Source organism: Anastrepha obliqua, chromosome 1 (assembly GCF_027943255.1).
Source record: "Anastrepha obliqua isolate idAnaObli1 chromosome 1, idAnaObli1_1.0, whole genome shotgun sequence".
Taxonomy (NCBI): domain Eukaryota; kingdom Metazoa; phylum Arthropoda; class Insecta; order Diptera; family Tephritidae; genus Anastrepha; species Anastrepha obliqua.
In genome coordinates, this window is record NC_072892.1 from 17,656,018 (window position 1) to 17,675,727 (window position 19,710).

Sequence of the window (19,710 nt, forward strand, 5' to 3'; positions counted from 1 at the left end):
TGCTACGCGTGGTATAAGGCTTTTGCAGTGGGCCGAGAAGTCGTGGAAGATTTTCTCCGATCTGGTCGCCCAGCAACGTCTTCAACGGATCAAAACGTCGACAAAGGCAAGAAAATTGTGCTGGAAAATAATCATTTAAGATTGAGGGAGGTAGCTCGTGACCTTAGCATATTTCACGAATCGCACCATTTTACACTATAAATTGGGCATGAGACGCGTGACTGTTCGACTCGCGCAGTGAATTTTTTTTATATTTCGTTTGATTTGCTAGTGATATGCCACATATTGTTAATATTTTGTTGTTATAATGTGTGACTAAAAAAATGTGATTTAGCTATGTAAAAGAAATTCACATCTGGAAATGCCATCACTTATTTTTAACTCTTAACAATGTGACAACTCTACTATCGATATAAACAAATCATGAAGCAAGTTTTAATCTATATTAGGTGGTATCGATTCTACGAGAATTTAGTGGTATATTGCCAAACTCATAATACGTTAACATATAAGTAGATTATCTACTTTTAGGTACTTAACTCCCAATCCGTAATTAAAAAGCGATTACCCATACAAAATTTCTCTTCCGAAATCTGAGATTAAAAAATAGTCCATACTTTTTTACATACAACCCTGTGTTTTCTGTGTTATAAATAACTATTTTTACGAATGTAAAGAGAAACATCAAAGTAAAAACTAAATAAAACGAACGCCGGCGAACAAAACAGGATGGTTGATATAAATCTAATAAAATTTTTGCTAGGTAGTATTAATTATAGATTCATATAACAGAAAAAAGTGTGTGTCCTTAAAAGCTTTGTCCTCTTATTACTTATTATAAAATGTAATATCAAATTTCGCATGAGTATTGTCCGCCATAATTTTTTGAAACTTCAGTAAACGCCGTTTACACGGATTTCCTCCAACCGTTTATTACTAGCAGCCAATCGCGTAATTAATTTAGCTATTCCTTCTCCTTGTTTTTTCTCATAGTAATTAAACAAACCATATAGGTAGGTGAAATGGTTGAAAAGCTAGTCTGGCACTCCTCAAGTAGCACAAAAGCGCCGGTTTTGATACCATTATGAGACCTTCTACAGATCGCCACAGCTGTTGATATAATGGAGAAGATTGATGGGATTAAGGTTGGTGTACTGCCCCAGGCTGTCGAAGAAAGGAACACCCAGTGACCTTAATCGTCTAGCTGCCAGCCCGGAAATTTACAGAGAAAGTGCTCAACAGTCTCCTTCTGTGAAAGGTCCCCATAGCTTCTGCAATGTGGATTAAATTGTAACCCTAGCTTTTCCGCATGTGTGCCGATCGTCCAGTGACCGGTAAACACAGCTACGAGTTTGGAAATTGAATGGCGAGGAGTCCAAAGAACTTTCTGAGTCCTTCTTATATCGTATTGGCGTTGAACAAACCGAAAACTCCAAAATATTCCACTAAAGCAATTTCTTTGAAGAAAAACCTTTCAAAACAGTCTGGACGGCTAATTGTCAATTTTGCAGCTAATCTCCCATATGTGAACTGGTAGATTGATTTTGTGGTTTTATTGCTAATTACTGAATATCTGAACGTACTTTTAAGTTGAAGGAAGATGAGGGAAAATGGTAAAATTTCACAAAAACAATGTCTCTATTAAGGGGTTAGGCCACTCTAGGATTTTCAAAATATCGAAATTTTTTTTTTTTGCTTAAAAGATGCTTTAAACTCTTTAGAATATAAAACAAAAAGTCCTATGCGTGAAAAAAATGTTTATCTCTAATATTTCGCACTTTTGCGCGAGCGCCTCTGACGTCTCTGAACCGACTATTCAAATTTAAACCGTGTTTATCTCAAAACGTGATTTTTCAAAACGGCAAGCAGCATAACACAAACAATTTTTAATATTTTCACTTGTAATTGTACAAGGATCTTTAGAACATTATTCCGCACTGAAATACGTACGGATTTTTTTATTAATTAATTAGAAAAATTTTTATAAACAATTAACGGTTCCATTTTAGACGAAAAATTCTACTTTTGACTTCAAACATCTGCAAAATACACAAATTTCAATATTTCTAAAATCCCGTACGTATTTCTACAGCTATACTCACGTCGATTGAGAAGAATGTTTTTAATTTGGTTTAGGTGGACATTTACGTCAGTTGTACTGCGTGCCGTGAAGTGCCTTTTTCGCAGGGCGCGTTCAGAGATTCACTCCAAAGGCGCCATTTTGTAATATTTTTCAATAAAAATATTTGTAATTACACTTAAATACATGCTTAATAATATACTTAAAAAGTTTTTTCCTAGCACCTTTCTTTCAATGTAAAAAAAAATCCTTAAAAAACTGCTTTTTTACAGTAGCTAGAGTGGCGTAACCCCTTAATACACTTCGTAGATAATATTCTTGCGGCGAAATCCAAAACACGATTGCGAAGAAATTCTGTGGCCGCACTGATTTTTTTTTACTAAATTTGAGTGAGAAGGCTTAACGTTATTAGCGTATCAGTCTCGTTATTTAATAGGCATACCTCGTATACCAATAAAACTGTTGGTGAGTAACAGACCTCAGTCACTATAAATGAAATGTAACATACAAAAGTAGACTTATAAATATGTATGTAACATTTCAAAATTTGGAAGCAATTTCCTACACGTGAGTTTCAAATGGTTATACAGTGCTGATTAAAAATAATGCAAGCATTTTATGGAGTTTAATTTAAATATGTATGTACATAAGTGAAGGATAAACAAATATTTACATTACTGATATACCTATAGATATATTATATATTTTTCATAACCTCTAAAGATACACCAATAAAGGTTAGTTTACATTTATTTCAATTCAAGATTCGATTGATTTGTATGTTGATATGAAACATTCGATTCGCATTAAAATGCAGAGGACAGTCGAAAGGCACACGCCAAGGAAGAGGATGATTATTGGGTTAAATAATGTTAACTTACTTGATACAAGGGAAAGGTTGCACAAATAAATCACACATATTTTATACAAAATATGCTTAAACCTTCCAAACTTAATCGATATATTATTGTTAAATCAGTGCGAGAGAAACATAGAAATTAAGAAACTACAAAATTAAGCAAAAAGTACTGCAAACATATGTAGATGCAGAAGTTTAATGATAATAAAGAAGTTAAATGAATATTTGATTCATTGAATAATCTAAAAATTTCGGTAACAAAATAAGGATATTACGCTTTTGATATTGAACATCTCTTGAAGTATAAATCGCACAAAAAGTGATACTTTGTAGATTCAAATTAAAATAAATTGGACGAACGTACGGCATCCAATCATGACAAGAAGATCACATACAAGGTGAAGTTCAAAATAAACAAGACTGAGCTAAAATAGAAACGACAGGCGCTTTGTTCTGATAATTTCGAGTTTATTTATTCAACATAATGCTCCTTCCATGGCCAAAAGCATTTTTTCGAATAGGTAGAAGTCACAGGAAGTCATATCAGGCGAATACGTTGAGTAATTACTGGTTAAAATGCGATTTCTAGTCAAAAAATCAGTCACACCAGTGGATCGATGAGATGGTGCATTATCATGCAATAAGCGTCAGCTTCCTCCTTTGCGGTATTCAGGGCGAATTCGACGAATGCGACGCAACAAATGCTTCAAAACGCCAAATGCTTCAGGGCGAATTCGACGAATGCGATGCAACAAACGCTTCAAAACGCCAAGATAGAAAATTGCATTGACGGTTTGGCCCGTTTGGCCCGTTGGATCGTAAAAACAAATGAACATAGACTTGATTTTTAACTTCGCCAAACGCGATTTTTTGGGTGGTGCCTAGTCTGGAGCCTTCCATTCGGCACTTTGAGGCTTAGTTTCAGTTTCATGTTGAAAACACCATTCACCAGTAACAATGTTGTAAAGGAAGTTCTCGTCTTTTCTCTGAGCAATTTTTGGTCCTCAGTTAGCTTGGCGGGATGAAACGTGCACAGACCTTTCGTAAGCCCAAATGATCAGTTAAAATGCGATAAATCGATGTTTTGGAGATATTCAACTCCGATTACATGAATTTCAACGATGATTTCGGTCCATTTTTGATAAATTTACGAACAATTTCGATCGAGTTTTTTGATTACTGTGATTACTGATTTTGGGCGGCCCGTTTGTATATTGTCCTTTATGCCCTCAAAACCATCTCTGAAACGTGTAAATCGCTCATGAACTCTCGCAAGAGATAGATTATCATCGCCATCAACTTTTTTCATCAATTCAAATGTTTCGGTAAACGTTTTACCAATTTTAAAACAAAATTTGCTAGTAGCTCTTTGTTCGAAACTAATTTTTGTACTGATGACACAAACATACTGACACTTTAGACGCAATAACTTCGCTTCCACTGAAGCAAATGTCACTAAGCTTTCATTGGAAGTCAGCTAGGGATGTAACTAACTCATTAAAAAGATGGCACCATCAAAAGCATTTTTATCACGCCAGTCTTGTTTATTTTGGACTTCACCTTGTATATCTTAATTGAGACAGGTTGGGTGGAAAGTTTTGATGCATCTACAATATATTGCCCATTCACCATCAGAATTCAAAAGAGATTTGTAAAATGCGCTTGACTCAGTTCTTTGCTTAGAAAACTCAGAAGTTTTACACCGATGAAATATGGAATCTACCCCAAACATGTCAATAATTCAATAAACTATATTACATAAAAAAAAGATTCAGCAATACATACTGTAATTTGTTACCGAATTTTTTACACTATCAAAAATGTATGAGTATTAGTTACAGTGTGTATGGATGTAAGAACATTTTTTACAACTTCAAACCTTTAATACTGCTTTTTTATAATGAAATATTTTTTATAAAATGGGGGTAATTCGTTTCACATCTCTTACCTCTCTAGTTTCCTGTGCTGCTTGCTGTTGTGGTTGTATCTGTTGCTGTCTGGTTTCTTGTTCCAATTTGTCATAAGTAAGATCACAATTCTCATTCTCTTCGAACTCATTTTGACTACTTGAAATACTTAAATTGTCCATTTGACCACACATTTTTGGCCACTCTGGATTACCTTTTGCCAAAGACTCAACCTGCATCCAAAGCTCTTCGCGTTGCGACATTTTTTCGCGTTCCCTGATAAGTTGGAAAATCCAGGCGATAAATCATAAATGATAAAACCTTGGGGTAGAAAGTTAAACGCATTTACTTACATCTGCTTTTCCTGGCGATAGTTTCGACTACAGTCGTCGAAAAGGCGTTGATTCATCTCCATGAACAGTTTAAGTGCATTATAAATCAATCCATGTATCGTCTTATTCCAATGCGTTTTTGAATTTCGGTTCAAGGCCGGAAACATTATAGGTAAAATTACCTGCGAATTGTCGGCGATCAGCGACATTATATACTCGTTATTCCAGTAATAAAGCGCTCGTTCCGCCACTTGAAAATGTGGCGAGGACACACATTTGGCGATTTGTCGAAATAGCGGTTCCATAACCTTTTGAAATTCAGCCGGTTCGATGACATCGAGTAGCTCTTCCAGTTCATTTAGAAACATCACTTCCTTGGGGCTATGTGTTTTTGGCCAGAATTTCAAAAGACTCCTTTTTTTTCAAAAGAAAACAATTATAACAGAAATTACGAAATTATTTATTATTATAAATTATTTTTGGGTCTAACCTTATGACTGGTTCGGATAGGCTTGGATCTTTCTCCAAAAATTGTACTACACAATATGTTAGCTGCGGATGATAAACAGACAGACTTTTCGCTTTGTGCAACGGTAATAGTACTTTCAGCAAAAATTGTTTGTGCTCCTCTTTTAGTGGTAATGCGAAACCATTAATAATGCTACCGAGAATTTCTAAAAGTTCAGCAATGCCATTGTGATGTTCGGTCTCATAAATGAAACTAAAAAATAAAGTTAAAATTGCATATTTAAAGTAAGAAAAAACCATAGTCAGTTGTTGCAGCCCGCGACAAATGAGAGCACATTAATATTCTTAAAGTTTTGGTTATTATTTAAATGGAGTCCAACTGTAATCGTCATGATCTTAGCATTCTTGCAAGTGGACAAGTTCTCTCATCGTCCACCATCAGTTCGTATTGACTTTGGTATTTCGTTGATAAAATCCGAGGATAGAGGGACCCCGTTTCTCCCTATATCGTTCTTTATGGCCTGGAACCCAATAGAAATATAGCTTACAATTCTCTGCCAACCTTTCTACTGCCGGCCTGCTCTGAAGAACGGTCTTGGACGTTATACTAAGCCATGTAATTGTTTAAAGACCGCCAGACTATCCATACAAAAGTTAACTTTAGAGTTGGTTCCAGTAGTGTCACGGGCCCAAAATACGAAGATATCTCTAGCTGGACATACTGGGATGTGAAGTATCTTAATACATTTAAGCGAGCAATCGTCTTACCATATATAGGATAAGAAGCCTATCTTTTACTATTTCTATGAGAAATTATTTTTCATAAAATTGCCTCGCATTATCTAACCTCTGCAAACTGGTTTTCGACAATGGAACTCTGTTCCAGCTCCGATTCGCAGCAAGTTAAGTAAGAGCAACTTCAGGAACGTTCAGTATCGATAATTTAATTCAACTGATGCGTAATATTGCACTATGAGTATTGCTGTCTACATTTAATATATCCTAATTTAGTGTACAATCATGTTGTCTGGCTTTCTTCCACATGTTTTATGGATTTCCATGCAGATCTTGCTACTTTTATCCTACTTATTATCTTTGTTGGACCATAAAAGTTCAGTTCATCCTCTTATTGTACAAATAAATTGTTAACTAAGTAAATAAAATAAATAAAAATAAATGTACGACATTATATAAAACTGTACATTAAAATTTTTTCCAAAAATTCTGATCAAAAACTGTGGACTCGTGAGGAAAAGTTTGTGAAGTTTTTAGAGTTTTGTATAAAGTTTGAAAATTGGTTCTATATGGAATTTCAATGAGTTATGCCTAAATCTTGCCCGAGTTGCAATCACAACTACTGAGTTGCACGATGGGAATTCTGGCAACTTTAACTGTCAAAAATTCAGCCATTGTTGCGCCCAAAATACTTTAAGCCGCCATTATAAAAATTGTGTTTGCCTTTTGTATTTCTTCAATCTTTTCTTTGTCAATATCGAAATTATCAAGTAAATCAGGAAAATATTTATGGAAAACTCCGTTCATCTTCATCTATCTAATCAAAATATGCCGAGCCTCAGAAAAGTATCAGCTTAGCTTTGGTTGCAAACGTTTATAAATAAATTAAATAAACGACAGGTTGGGACCAGAGGGAGAGGGGTGTTAGAGGAGCATCGTGCTGTATGCCTTCACATGCAGGACATATATTTGCTATATCGGCGTAAATCCTGGATAAGTAGGAGTTTAACCTGCTGCAATATCCAGTACGTAATTGTGCCAGTGTTACGCAGGTCTCACGGGGAAGCTGGAGCTCTGGTTGGACTCCGATTACGGCATTCAGTGGTCGGGAGGTTAAGAAGGTGGTAAGGGTCTCCCGATGAATGTCGCTTATTATCTGGCTAAACACTGTCTGGTCCAGTAGATGTCTGTTCGTTTTGTCCTGGATCACGTCGGCGTAATTGAGGGGGTATCAAGAGGCAACCCGTCGCTGCCCGAATAGCAGTTTTTTTGGCAAGTCTGGAGCTTTATCCACTGCGTGTCACTAGTTCCAGGCGACCAGACAGGCGCAGCATAGTGTCGAACCGACCGGCCAATCGCCTTAAATGGCAACAATTCTTTGTCTTTGCCCCAAGTGCTGCCGGCAAGCGATTTGAGGACCTTGTTGCGATTTTGGACTTTATTGGCAATAGCGGTTGAGTGCTCTGTCTAGAGAACCGTTGCAATTCTGTCGCATTTATTTCTTGACTCGAACAAAAATATAAGAATACCAAAAAAATGCACCTTAAAAAACCAAAGAAAAATAGTCGAAACTGGTGAAAATGTTTCAGTGCTATCATTTTGACGCGGGATATACGGCGCATTACTCATTTTCTGCAAGAATGTCATAATACAAAATTTGTTTTTTCTTTAATTTTCAGTTAGTTTTACCTAGGAAGGCATAAGAAATTGAAAACTTTGAAGCAATTTTTCTCGAATTTTTAATTTTTCGTGTTATGACGTTCTTCCAGCAAACGAATGATTTAATATACTATATAATATCTTAAAAATGTTACAGATTGGCTCATACCGATAGAATACGTTATTGATTTGCTTGCGTATAAATGCTCTTAAGCCCAAGAACTTTCCATAGATCCGATGCAGTACAGTCTTAAGGAAATCACGTTCACGCGGATCCTCCGAATCGAACAGGTCGAGCAGTTGCAACACAAATTGATGATCAATATAACGTTTAGCAATGTTCGGCTGAAAGTCTGGCGATTCGAGGAAACGCAAAAACAGTTCATAAACAAATTGTAAATGAGGCCATGATGATTCTAACGTTGGCTCATCTTCCTCCGGGTCGAACTCAGCACCGTTCGGATTCGATGATGGGGGTAATGTGCGAAATAAATTTACCGCAAACTGTGAATGAAGATACCGATATGTGTATGTTAAATAGAATACATGGAAATCTGATTTATGTATATAAAGGGTGTTTTTTTAGAGGTTAGGTTTTCAAGATGAAATAAAACGTATATAATTTAATGTTATGGCCAAGAATTTAGCTTTATTATAAAGATAAGGGTTTGCCATTATGTTTTAAAAATGATTTCGGGCAAGTGGTCGCCGCGGCTGGCTCGAAAAAATTCCAGCCGAGAGGCCCAATTTTCGACCACTTTTTGCAGCAATTGGGGCCGTATGTCAGCAATAACGTGCCGAATATTTTCTTCCAAGACGTCAATCGTCTCGGGCTTATCTGCGTAGACAAGCGACTTCACATAGCCCCACAAGAAATAGTCCAGCGGTGTTATATCGCACGATCTTGGAGGCCATGCCACAGGTCCACGGCGCGAGATAATGCGCTCACCAAAAGTTTCCTTCAATAAACCGATTGTTGCGTTGGCTGTATGGCATGTAGCGCCGTCTTGTTGGAACCAAAGGTCGTCCACATCAACATCGTCCAATTCAGGCACGAAAAAGTCATTAATCATGGCTCTATAGCGCTCTCCATTGACTGTAACATTATGGCCGGCTTCATTTTTAAAGAAATATGCACCAATGATTCCCTCTGCCCATAGAGCACACCAAACAGTGACTTTTTGAGGATGTAACGGCGTCTCAGCAATGGCTTGTGGATTATGTTCACTCCAAATGCGACAATTTTGCTTATTGGCATACCCATTCAACCAAAAGTGAGCTTCATCGCTGAACAAAATTTTCTTGTCAAAATCGGGATCGGTGGCCATCTCGTTTTGGGCCCAAATTTGCACGATTTGCAAACGTTGTTCAGGTGTAAGTCTATTCATTATGAAATGGCAAACCAAACTGAGCATAAATCAAGTGACAGCTGTCAAAAAGACCATCTACGAAAAAAGTAGTGCCAACTTGAAAACCTATCCTCTAAAAAAACACCCTTTACTAAATATACTTGTATGTACTAACCATATTTATTGCTTCCGGATAGATTGCCTCCGTAATTACACCATTCTGATTGGACAGATACTCGACCATTTCGTGTAGCGCCGCACGTTTCACTTCCTTCCATTTTAAGTCGCTTAATGGCTCGGAAAAATCGAAGAGCGTGCAGCATTGTCTCAACTTTTGTATCAGAAGTTGTTCACGTTCATTTGCGGGTGTTTCTGTGATTAACGCAAAACACAAAAAATATATATAGAAGTTAATTTAAATTTTTAATTGAAGTTATATTAATAAGTGGTAAATTAGATATATACGTATTTAATAAAATTCTATCTACTTTTATACTAAATATATTTAAATACCATCTGTCGCAAATACTCAAACCCATAAGAGTTTTCGAATTGCATACTTTACACTTATGACGGCTCTTTCGCATACTTTAAGTACAGTTTTATAAGTTGATAGTTCGGCACCTTATTAACAAACAAATAAATACTGATAAAGGTAAGCATTTGCGTATTTCCGCAGAGCACTCGCATAAGGCTTTCTGGAAAATAGTATAAATATTGGGTGCAATAAAATGTGCAATAAATCAAATCACTCTTTTCATATTGTGCTTGATGCAAATACAGTTAATTGATCGAGTGCCTGGGAAGCATTTCAAACGGAAAATCAAAGAAAGTTCTCTTCACACACAAATTTTGCAAGGAAGGGAAATTTTATGACAAAGTAACATTAAATTTTGAAAGGAAGTGGAAATTTAATATGCATTTTTTGTTGGATAAAAAGTACTAGCAATGTAGAAAAGACAAACATAATAATTATAACAAATTATTAGAAAGTATCAGGCATTCACATATTCCAAAAAAAAAAGTTTAATTAAAGGAAAACCCAAAAAGCAGTGACATTTCCAAAATTCATGTTTAAAAAATTTTACCTATATATAATATATATACAGGGCTCGCCATCTATCGTTACGGATTTGAACTAGGTATTATTTGAAGAATGGTAACACTTAGCTGTCATCTGATTTGACAGAAAATTAGTTTTATTCTTCCGCTGAACGAAAATGGTTGTGTATACCTTCTACTCAAATATGAACGAGACGGTATCAATAAAACGGTCCGCGGATGACATATGGCAAAAATAAATTTTTTGTTTTTGGGTAGGACTGTTATAAGCTTACATGGCAAATTTCAGCGTGATATGTCACATAGTTTGTTTTCTGTGCTACTGTAAACAAGTCAAGCTCGAGTGTGTTCTTCGAATTCTCTTTTATGACTTCAATTGTCTCAAAATGTTTTCCACGGAGCGGCAACTTGAGCTTGGGAAACAGGAAAAAGTCACATGGAGCCATATCAGGCGAATACGGTGCTTGCGGAACGATATTAACATTATTTTTGTTCAAATAATCGCGAACAAGACGTGATGTGTGAGCTGGTGCATTATCGTGATGCAAGAACCATGACTTGTTGTCCCACAATTCCGTTAACCGATTTTGCGATTTGTGCGATTTTCAAGCACAATTTCCATTTCAAAAAAAAAAAAAAAAAAAAAAAAAAAAAAAAAAAAAAAAAAAAAAAAAAAAAGTTATTTGCACCACTGGAAAACACGTGCACGCGATAGAGCAGAATCCCCATAGGTTGTCTGCAACATTTTTAAGGCGTCTGAAGCCGATTTTTTGTTGGAATAACAAAATTTCAAACAAATTCTTTGAATTTCTATCGTTAAATTCGAAGAACCCCCTCGAGCTTGACTTGTTTACAGTAGCACAGAAAACAAACTATGTGACATATCACGCTGAAATTTGCCATGTAAGCTTATAACAGTCCTACCAAAAAACAAAAAAATTTATTTTTGCCATATGTCATTCGCGGACCGTTTTATTGATACCGTCTCGTTCATATTTGAGTAGATGTTACGCTCAAAGAACGCTGGGAAATATTGCGACATTACTTTGAAAATCATGGTAATGTTGCAGAATGTGTACGAAAATTACGTACGGCAATGGGAAGAAGAAAAGCACCGAATGAAGCGTATGTGCGTTACTTTGCGAAAAAAAGTAAGAGAAACTGGGTTGCTTATTGACAAACCAACGCGTGACCGACCAAAATCCGTGCGTACACCCGAAAATATTGCTGCTGTGGCCGAGAGTGTTCGTGAATCACCAGGAACATCAGTTCACCGTCGTTCTCAACAATTGGATATTTCGGAGACATCATTGAGACGAATTTTGCGTAAAGACCTTGGTATGACGCCGTACAAAGTCCAAATTGTTCCAGTTGTGTTCCATCATTAAGCGGAAGGATTGTACTTCAAAATAAAAAAAACAGTTTGGAAAAATATTGAGTAGTTTCTTTTTTATAGCATTTTTAATTCCGTAAAGTTATATGGCGGACCCTTTATAATTGGCGCATACACCCTTTTTGGGTGTTTGGCCGAGCTCCTCCTCCTATTTGTGGTGTGCATCTTCATGTTGTTCCACAAATGGAGGGACCTACAGCTTCAAGCCGACTCCGAACGGCAGATATTTTTATGAGGAGCTTTTTCATGGCAGAAATACACTCGGAGGTTTGCCATTGCCTGCCGAAGGGCGACCGCTATTAGAAAAATGTTTTTCTTAATTTTGGTGTTTCACCGAGATTCGAACCAACGTTCTCTCTGTGAATTCTGAATGGTAATCACGCACCAACCCATTCGGCTACGGCGGCCGCCAATGTTACCTATAAATAATGGTAATAATGCACACAATGCAAGAAAAATCCGCCCAATGTTCCGACTAGGAACGACACTAAATTGTAACGTTACATTGATTTTTTTCGTATTCAATTTATTGTCAAGGAAGTACAAAACCAAATCGTTTGAAACGTTATTCAAAATCAAAGATTGTAAAATAAATAAATATAAAGTTATGAAAAATTGATTTTTCTTCCCTAAGCACAAATTCTGAGGGTCAATTCAAGGCGCATTTATTAAAGGTGGTGGCATTAGACCAACAACAATGTTTGGTACATTTGATTGACACTGCAAAATATTGGGAAAGTGGAAAACGAAAAATTAATTCGCCTTGCTTTAATCTGTGTTGACAGCCACATGGACACAGCGAGAGATAAAGAAAACAAATCAGCTGATTTCCCAACACCACCTTTAATAGATTCGCTTGGGTCAATTCAAAATTTTGAGTCTACAGATTTTTTCTAGTTGACTAAGACCTTAAACATTTTTCTTTTGTTATAGTGTTATTATATTTGGAGTTACACAAAACATTCGTAATAAAAATTCAAAATCCTTCAAAATTTGTTTGCTTACTCTTGTCAGCTGATTTCGAAACTTAAAATGTGTTAAAATTTATTTACTTAGTTTTGCACTTTCTAAATACATTTTAAAAACATTTTATTCCATATAAAATTTAAAATGCGTCATTAGCAAAACAACAACGAACGTTGTAGCCTAGCCTGTATAGAGCTGAGCTGAGGTAATCCAGTGGAAAGAAAATAATTAGAGACTAAAATGTGCGTTTTCAAAACTAAAACGAAGCTTGTTAGATTCTATAACATACAATTTCGAAGTAGACGAAACTTTCAACAAAAAAATTGAAACGAAAAATTTTTAAAATAAAAACGAAATATTTTCATTAATTGCTCTTAACGACATACACGAAGCTGTTATAAGTATAGAAAGGGAATTTGAAATTGCAAAATCGGTTTTTTCCGGCACTTGTATTTCGTTAACTTTTGCTCAGTTGTGTTGTGCCTTAAATGTACAGGGTGCATACGTTAGTTGAGGATATGCATATACGTGGCTATAACTTCACGAAACCATTTTTTTTACTTTTTGCTCTATTTCAGATAAGACATTTTTTTCATATAAAACAAACATTTTAGAATTTTATCTGCAATAAAAATATGATTTTTCATATAAAAAGAACGTGTTAGAAGCCTTCTATTTGAAACTAAAATAAATAAAATCTGGGTCGAAACGTTTTCAAAAGTAAAACTTTCCCATACAATATTGCAAACGTAAACTTCTCTGTATAGTGTTTTTTTTAGAGATTAGGTTTTCAAGATGAAATAAAACGTATATAATTTAATGTTATGGCCAAGAATTTAGCTTTATTATAAAGATAAGGGTTTGCCATTATGTTTTAAAAATGATTTTGGGCAAGTGGCCGCCGCGGCTGGCTCGAATAAATTCCAGCCGAGAGGCCCAATTTTCGACCACTTTTTGCAGCAATTGGGGCCGTATGTCAGCAATAACACGCCGAATATTCTCTTCCAAGACGTCAATCGTCTCGGGCTTATCTGCGTAGACAAGCGACTTCACATAGCCCCACAAGAAATAGTCCAGCGGTGTTATATCGCACGATCTTGGAGGCCACGCCACAGGTCCACGGCGCGAGATAATGCGCTCACCAAAAGTTTCCTTCAATAAATCGATTGTTGCGTTTGCTGTATGGCATGTAGCGCCGTCTTGTTGGAACCAAAGGTCGTCCACATCAACATCGTCCAATTCAGGCACGAAAAAGTCATTAATCATGGCTCTATAGCGCTCTCCATTGACTGTAACATTATGGCCGGCTTCATTTTTAAAGAAATATGGACCAATGATTCCCTCTGCCCATAGAGCACACCAAACAGTGACTTTTTGAGGATGTAACGGCGTCTCAGCAATGGCTTGTGGATTATGTTCACTCCAAATGCGACAATTTTGCTTATTGACATACCCATTCAACTAAAAGTGAGCTTCATCGCTGAACAAAAACCATTATTTTCGAACCGCGCGAACCGAACCATTATTTTCATAATAAATTTGCACGATTTGCAAACGTTGTTCAGGTGTAATCATTATGAAATGGCAAACCAAACTGAGCATAAATCAAGTGACAGCTGTCAAAAAGACCATCTACGAAAAAAGTAGTGCCAACTTGAAAACCTAACCTCTAAAAAAAACACCCTTTATATATTTGCAAATATTTCGTTTAAAAATCACTTGTTCCGTTCCGAAATAATAATACAACAGAGCGGCTCGCTTAAATAATTTCTACACGCATATATTTTTATAGGGTTGGTGTCGAAATTCTGTATGTACAAAATTCTAAAAACAAAATTCTGCTTTTTAAAGTCTACTTTTTAAAATTCTGCTTTTTTAAAATTCTGCTTTTTTAAAATTCTGCTTTCTAAAATTCTGCTTTCAAAATTCTGTATTACAAAATTCTGTATTAAAATATAATGTTAACAATGTTAAAGAGGTAATGTAATTATTTAATTTATTATTATTATTATTGTTTATTACTATTCGAGATATTAAATAAAAAATAATAATAATAAAAATTTTTTCTTCAGTTTCGATAGAATCCACAGTATTTTTGCGCTTCAAAAAAATAACCCTCATCAGTCCAACTCCGGCTACGCAATCCACAGTATTTTTGCGTAGAACTCTTCTAAAAAAACGAACAGCTGCGAAGAATTATTAAGAAAAGAAATGAATTAAGTCACACTACATATTTAAAAAGAATTCCAAAAAATATTGTAATTGGCTAAACTAAAATATTGTTATCGCTTAAACATATGTATATGTACATATGTATATTTATGGAATAAATGTTTATTTTGTTACTTCTTGTATGACGAAAATCACAAAACTTGAATAAAGCAGAATTTTTCGCATTAAACATGCAGAATTTTGAAAAAGCAGAATTTTAGAAAGCAGAATTTTAAAAAGCAGAATTTTAAAAAAGCAGAATTTTAAAAAGCAGAATTTTTTTGCAATTTACAGAATTTTGTCACCCAGAATTTTGTAATACAAAATAATGACACGCTCCATTTTTATATTATATCACACTCGACACTATCTATGCAAATCTGGTACATTCATAATTTTATGGAGCAGATAAATAAAATCAACATTTAACGCGAATACGCGTATTTTAATTAAGTAAACAGTGAATGCAAAAACTAAAACGAAACAAACAATTCTTAGGTGCACATGCATACAGACGTTCATCCTGGCGACACACCACTCAATATAAAGGAATATGTTATAAAACAGTATTTCTCTTTTTTATTATGCCATACCATCCCACTTTTCGTTTAAGCTTTTTTATATTTACTTACTTTTTCCACTCTATTTGGTTTTTTGTTCCGTCATTCTTGAACATAAAAGGGATTTTATTTTTGGCAACAACATAGCAATTTGTAGTAGCAGTTGAAAATCTAAGTTGGCAAACTTAAGATACATATGTAATTCGAATAAGAAAAATAAAACGAATTGTGTGAGGTGCGTCAGCAATGGCACTAAAAAGTAGAGTATAGTATTGTGATATTAAAGGCAGGAAAATCCACAGGCGGCAGAGATAGCCGTCAATCAAAATCCTACAAAATATTTATGTAAGTCTCAAATCCCAAACAAACAAAATTGGTAGAGTAGCGGAGCGGTGGAGGCGTATGGCAAACATGTGGACGAACGTGCGTACATTGTATGATACACTGTTTGCATGCATTCACACATATGCATGCACGCACATATATACATAAATACAATAATGATCCTCTTGCGAACAGATCTCAACGAGAAATTTTCGTGACAAACAAACTGAAACTATGAGTTTCCGCCTATGAGCACTTTTACTGTGCGTATATACAAAATTATATGTTTAAGTATACACAGTGCACGCCCGTTAATGCGAACAAATCAAAACCAAACGAAAGAATGTCAAAAGCCAAATCAAAAAATTCCCTCATTTTATTCCAATTATGCATTCAAAAAGAAAATTTACATTTGTGAAACAAAATATACAATAATATAATTTATTTTTTCCACAAGCAAATTTAAATTTATTCACAGATATACAAGGTAAAGACCAAAATAAACAATACTGAGCTAAAATAGAAACGACAGGAGCTTTCAAAATAGTCCCCTCTGCCCTAGATACGCTGTTTTGCGCGATCTAAAAGCTTTTCGAAAGAGTGTTTCAGGTCATCGACCGGAATGTCCCTCAGGATGTCGCTGCAAGCCTTTTGGATGGCCTCTACGGACGCAAAACGTTTTCCTTTCATGGCCAAATGCAATTTTTCGAATATGCAGAAGTCACAGGGAGTCATATCAGGCGAATACGGTAAGTGATTGGATTGATGGTTAATATTCGATTTTTAGTCAAAAAATCAGTCACAAGAGTGGGTCGATGAATGGTGGCCCGACTGGGGCCTTCCATTTGGCACTTTGACGCTTAGTTTAAGGTTCATGTTGGAAAAACCAAGTTTCATCATCAGTTACAATGTTGTTAAGGAAGTTCTAGTCTTTAATGAGGTCTTTCGAATGTTGAATTCTGAGCAATTTTTTCTATTCAGTTAACTTGTGCGGAATGAAACGTGCACAGACTTTTCGTAAGCCCAAATGCTCAGTTAAAATGCGATAAGTCGATGTTTTGGAGATATTCAACTCCGATTCCATGAATTTCAACGATGATTTCGGTTCATTTTTGATAAATTTACGAAAAATTTCGATGGAGTTTTCGGTGATTACTGATTTTGGGCGGCCCGTACGTTCATTGTCATTTATGTCCTCACAACCATCTCTGAAGCGTGTATATCACTCATGAACTCTGGCACGAGATAGACAATCATCGCCATAAACTTCCTTTTTCTTCCTTCCTTCTTCCTTTTCAAATACTCAAACCGCTCTTTACATTAATCCACTTATGGGCTATGGGCCAGAATCTAAAAACAAACTACTACATTAAGCTCCACATATTTCCTGGCTATGAAAATGTGTTTTTCTTACATTTCACAATGGAATATTTTTTCTATTTAATGTTGCATATTGCTTATTTAGCGCAGTTTTTTGCTTAGTTGGGAATACTTGTTCCTTTTTTCACACAATCTAATATTCTTTTTTTAAATATCTTTAATGTTGTTCATCATTTAGAACCTTCAAGTTTTGTTTCTTTAGAGTAGCCAATGCAAAATAAAAGTGTTCACATTTTGGGGTGTTTACATTATTGCGCACTGTATGTACATATTTACTTAAGTATGTAGGTAGTAGACACCAACTAAGTTGTGGGCGCGTGAGTGTAGTGTGTAATGACTAGACAGAAGAAATAAACTTGAGAGTTTCTCTTGAACATTTTGGGGGCAAGTAGTTATCTTTTTTAAAAATAGCAAATAGTATTCGTTTTCTTTTTTAAATATTTTCACTATAAAAATTCGCTCAATAAAAAATGTATAAGCCAACCATAGTGTGTATGTTTGTAGAAATTATGTAAATGTTTTGGCCGTCAAGAGTTTTGTAGTAGCAACGGTTGTTTAGTAAGCTACTACAACAACAACAACCACCAAGAGTGCTAAATTGTATTGTCATTTATGTAACAAAATTAGGCGCCAAATAAAATGGTTTTTAATCGGGCTGTAATTTATTTCTGGACAAATTTAATTTGGAACCAATTTTCCATATTGGTCATTCGACCGGAGCAGTTCTGGAAATCTCTTGATTACCAAACTTCAACCTTAAAAATCAATTCTTTGCGCATCTTATCACTGATGTCAAGACTATTCAATTCTTACAAGAAAATTGTCTTTCAACTGAGTCCATATAGCGAACGCCAATTATCGTAAAATGGCGATCATTATCATCGATGAAAGAAGTGGCGGAGCACTCACACCTCCGGTATGAAATCCATATGCTGTTACCATTTTAGGTGCAATCGTTTCTTCAAGCACACATGAATTTTAGTTAAAGAATGTAGGCCAAGATTTTTACGCAAAATTCGCGGTTCAATAAGTACCCGTATTTGATGTCAGAGGGGTTGGATTCCTGACGAAAGTTGGTGTCACCATCGCGTGCTGCTATCTATCAAACGACGGCAAAACAAATTTCAGACTGATTGATAAATTAGTTTGGATTTGGCAGCTAGTCGAGTAAGACGTGTTTCCTGATTTTTGCTAAGATGGAAAAAAATTAGTATCGTAGGTCGGTATTTCGCTTTTTGTTTTTGGATGGGGAAAAATGCGAGGAGATAAAAGTAAAGTTGGATGCTGCTATGGGGCGCTTCGCCATCTATGACCACAGTTAGATATTGGTTCAACGAATTTAAACGTGGGCGAACATCCGTTTTTGATGAGTTGCCGATGAATCGAAAATTTATTCGGCGCCGTGATGGAGGGACCTGATAAGTTGGCGATGAATCGACAATTTATTCGGCGCCGTGATGGAGGGACCTACGCCGACTACGAATGGGAGATATTTTTTATGAGAAGCTTTTTCATGGCAGAAATACATTCGGAGGTTTTGCCATTGCCTGCCGGGGGCGACCCCTATTAAAAAAAAACGATTTCTTAATTTTTGGTGTCTTACGGAGATGCGAACCTGCGTTGTCTTCTCACTGAGATAGAAACAATGAAAAAAATGAGATTGTGTTGGTGATATACGAAAAAAATTAACACAATGTCACTTCGTTGCCGTCTGAACAACGACAATTTGGCTGCCGAGTACTCCACTCCTGTGACTATGACCTGATACCCATAGTTTCATTTGGAAGAAAATATGATGTCAGATATCCACTACGTGAGCAATGGAGCAATCCAGAATGCATTCAGGGAGGTTTGACGGATATTTTCTTTACCGATGGGTCCAAGAATGAAATAGGGTCTGGAGGCGGATGGTACCTAAACGATAGTAATAAGTATCACTATGCTATGGGGAAAATGGCAACTGCTTTCCTAACAGAAATTTTTGCCATCCTGAAAGTATATTAGCTGAATGGATAATCGAGAGGAGATGGAGCGGGAAACAGATTGGAGTTTTCAGTGCCAGTCAAGCTGCACTGAAGGCCCTGGAGAACGCGAAGCAAACCTCAAAGATTGTTCAAGAGTGTAGGAAGTAGCTTAATTCTGTCGCAAGACAGAACAGGCTTGTACTTACCTGTATGGGTTCCAGGACACTCCGGTGTTCAAGTAAACGAAATTGCCGATAAATTGGCCATCCGTGGATCAGCGATTCCCCCACAAGGGCTAGAGCCAATAATCGGAATCAGTTCCGCAGATATCATGAATTGGATCAGCGATTATGTATGCAATTTACATAAAGAGCGATGGTCCGGTCTAGAACGCTGCAGTACTGCAAAGTGTTTTGTGACAAGCCCGAACAGAAAACTGTCAAACTTTCTACTAAAACTTA

At 36.0% G+C, this 19,710-nt stretch overlaps 1 protein-coding gene across 18 annotated transcripts in view; it reads right to left on the minus strand.

Moving 5' to 3' along the window:
* LOC129240103 (serine/threonine-protein phosphatase 2A 56 kDa regulatory subunit gamma isoform) overlaps positions 1-19,710 on the minus strand; it is a 73,409-nt gene that overhangs the window by 7,528 nt on the left and 46,171 nt on the right. For all 18 annotated transcript variants that reach the window (XM_054875626.1, XM_054875709.1, XM_054875673.1 and 15 more), the window contains 5 exons: positions 9,565-9,761; positions 8,210-8,544; positions 5,669-5,899; positions 5,200-5,592; positions 4,888-5,122 (listed from right to left, as the gene is read on the minus strand). In XM_054875626.1, the coding sequence (XP_054731601.1) occupies positions 4,888-5,122; positions 5,200-5,592; positions 5,669-5,899; positions 8,210-8,544; positions 9,565-9,761 (1,391 nt within the window). The remainder of the gene's footprint in view (positions 1-4,887; positions 5,123-5,199; positions 5,593-5,668; positions 5,900-8,209; positions 8,545-9,564; positions 9,762-19,710) is intronic.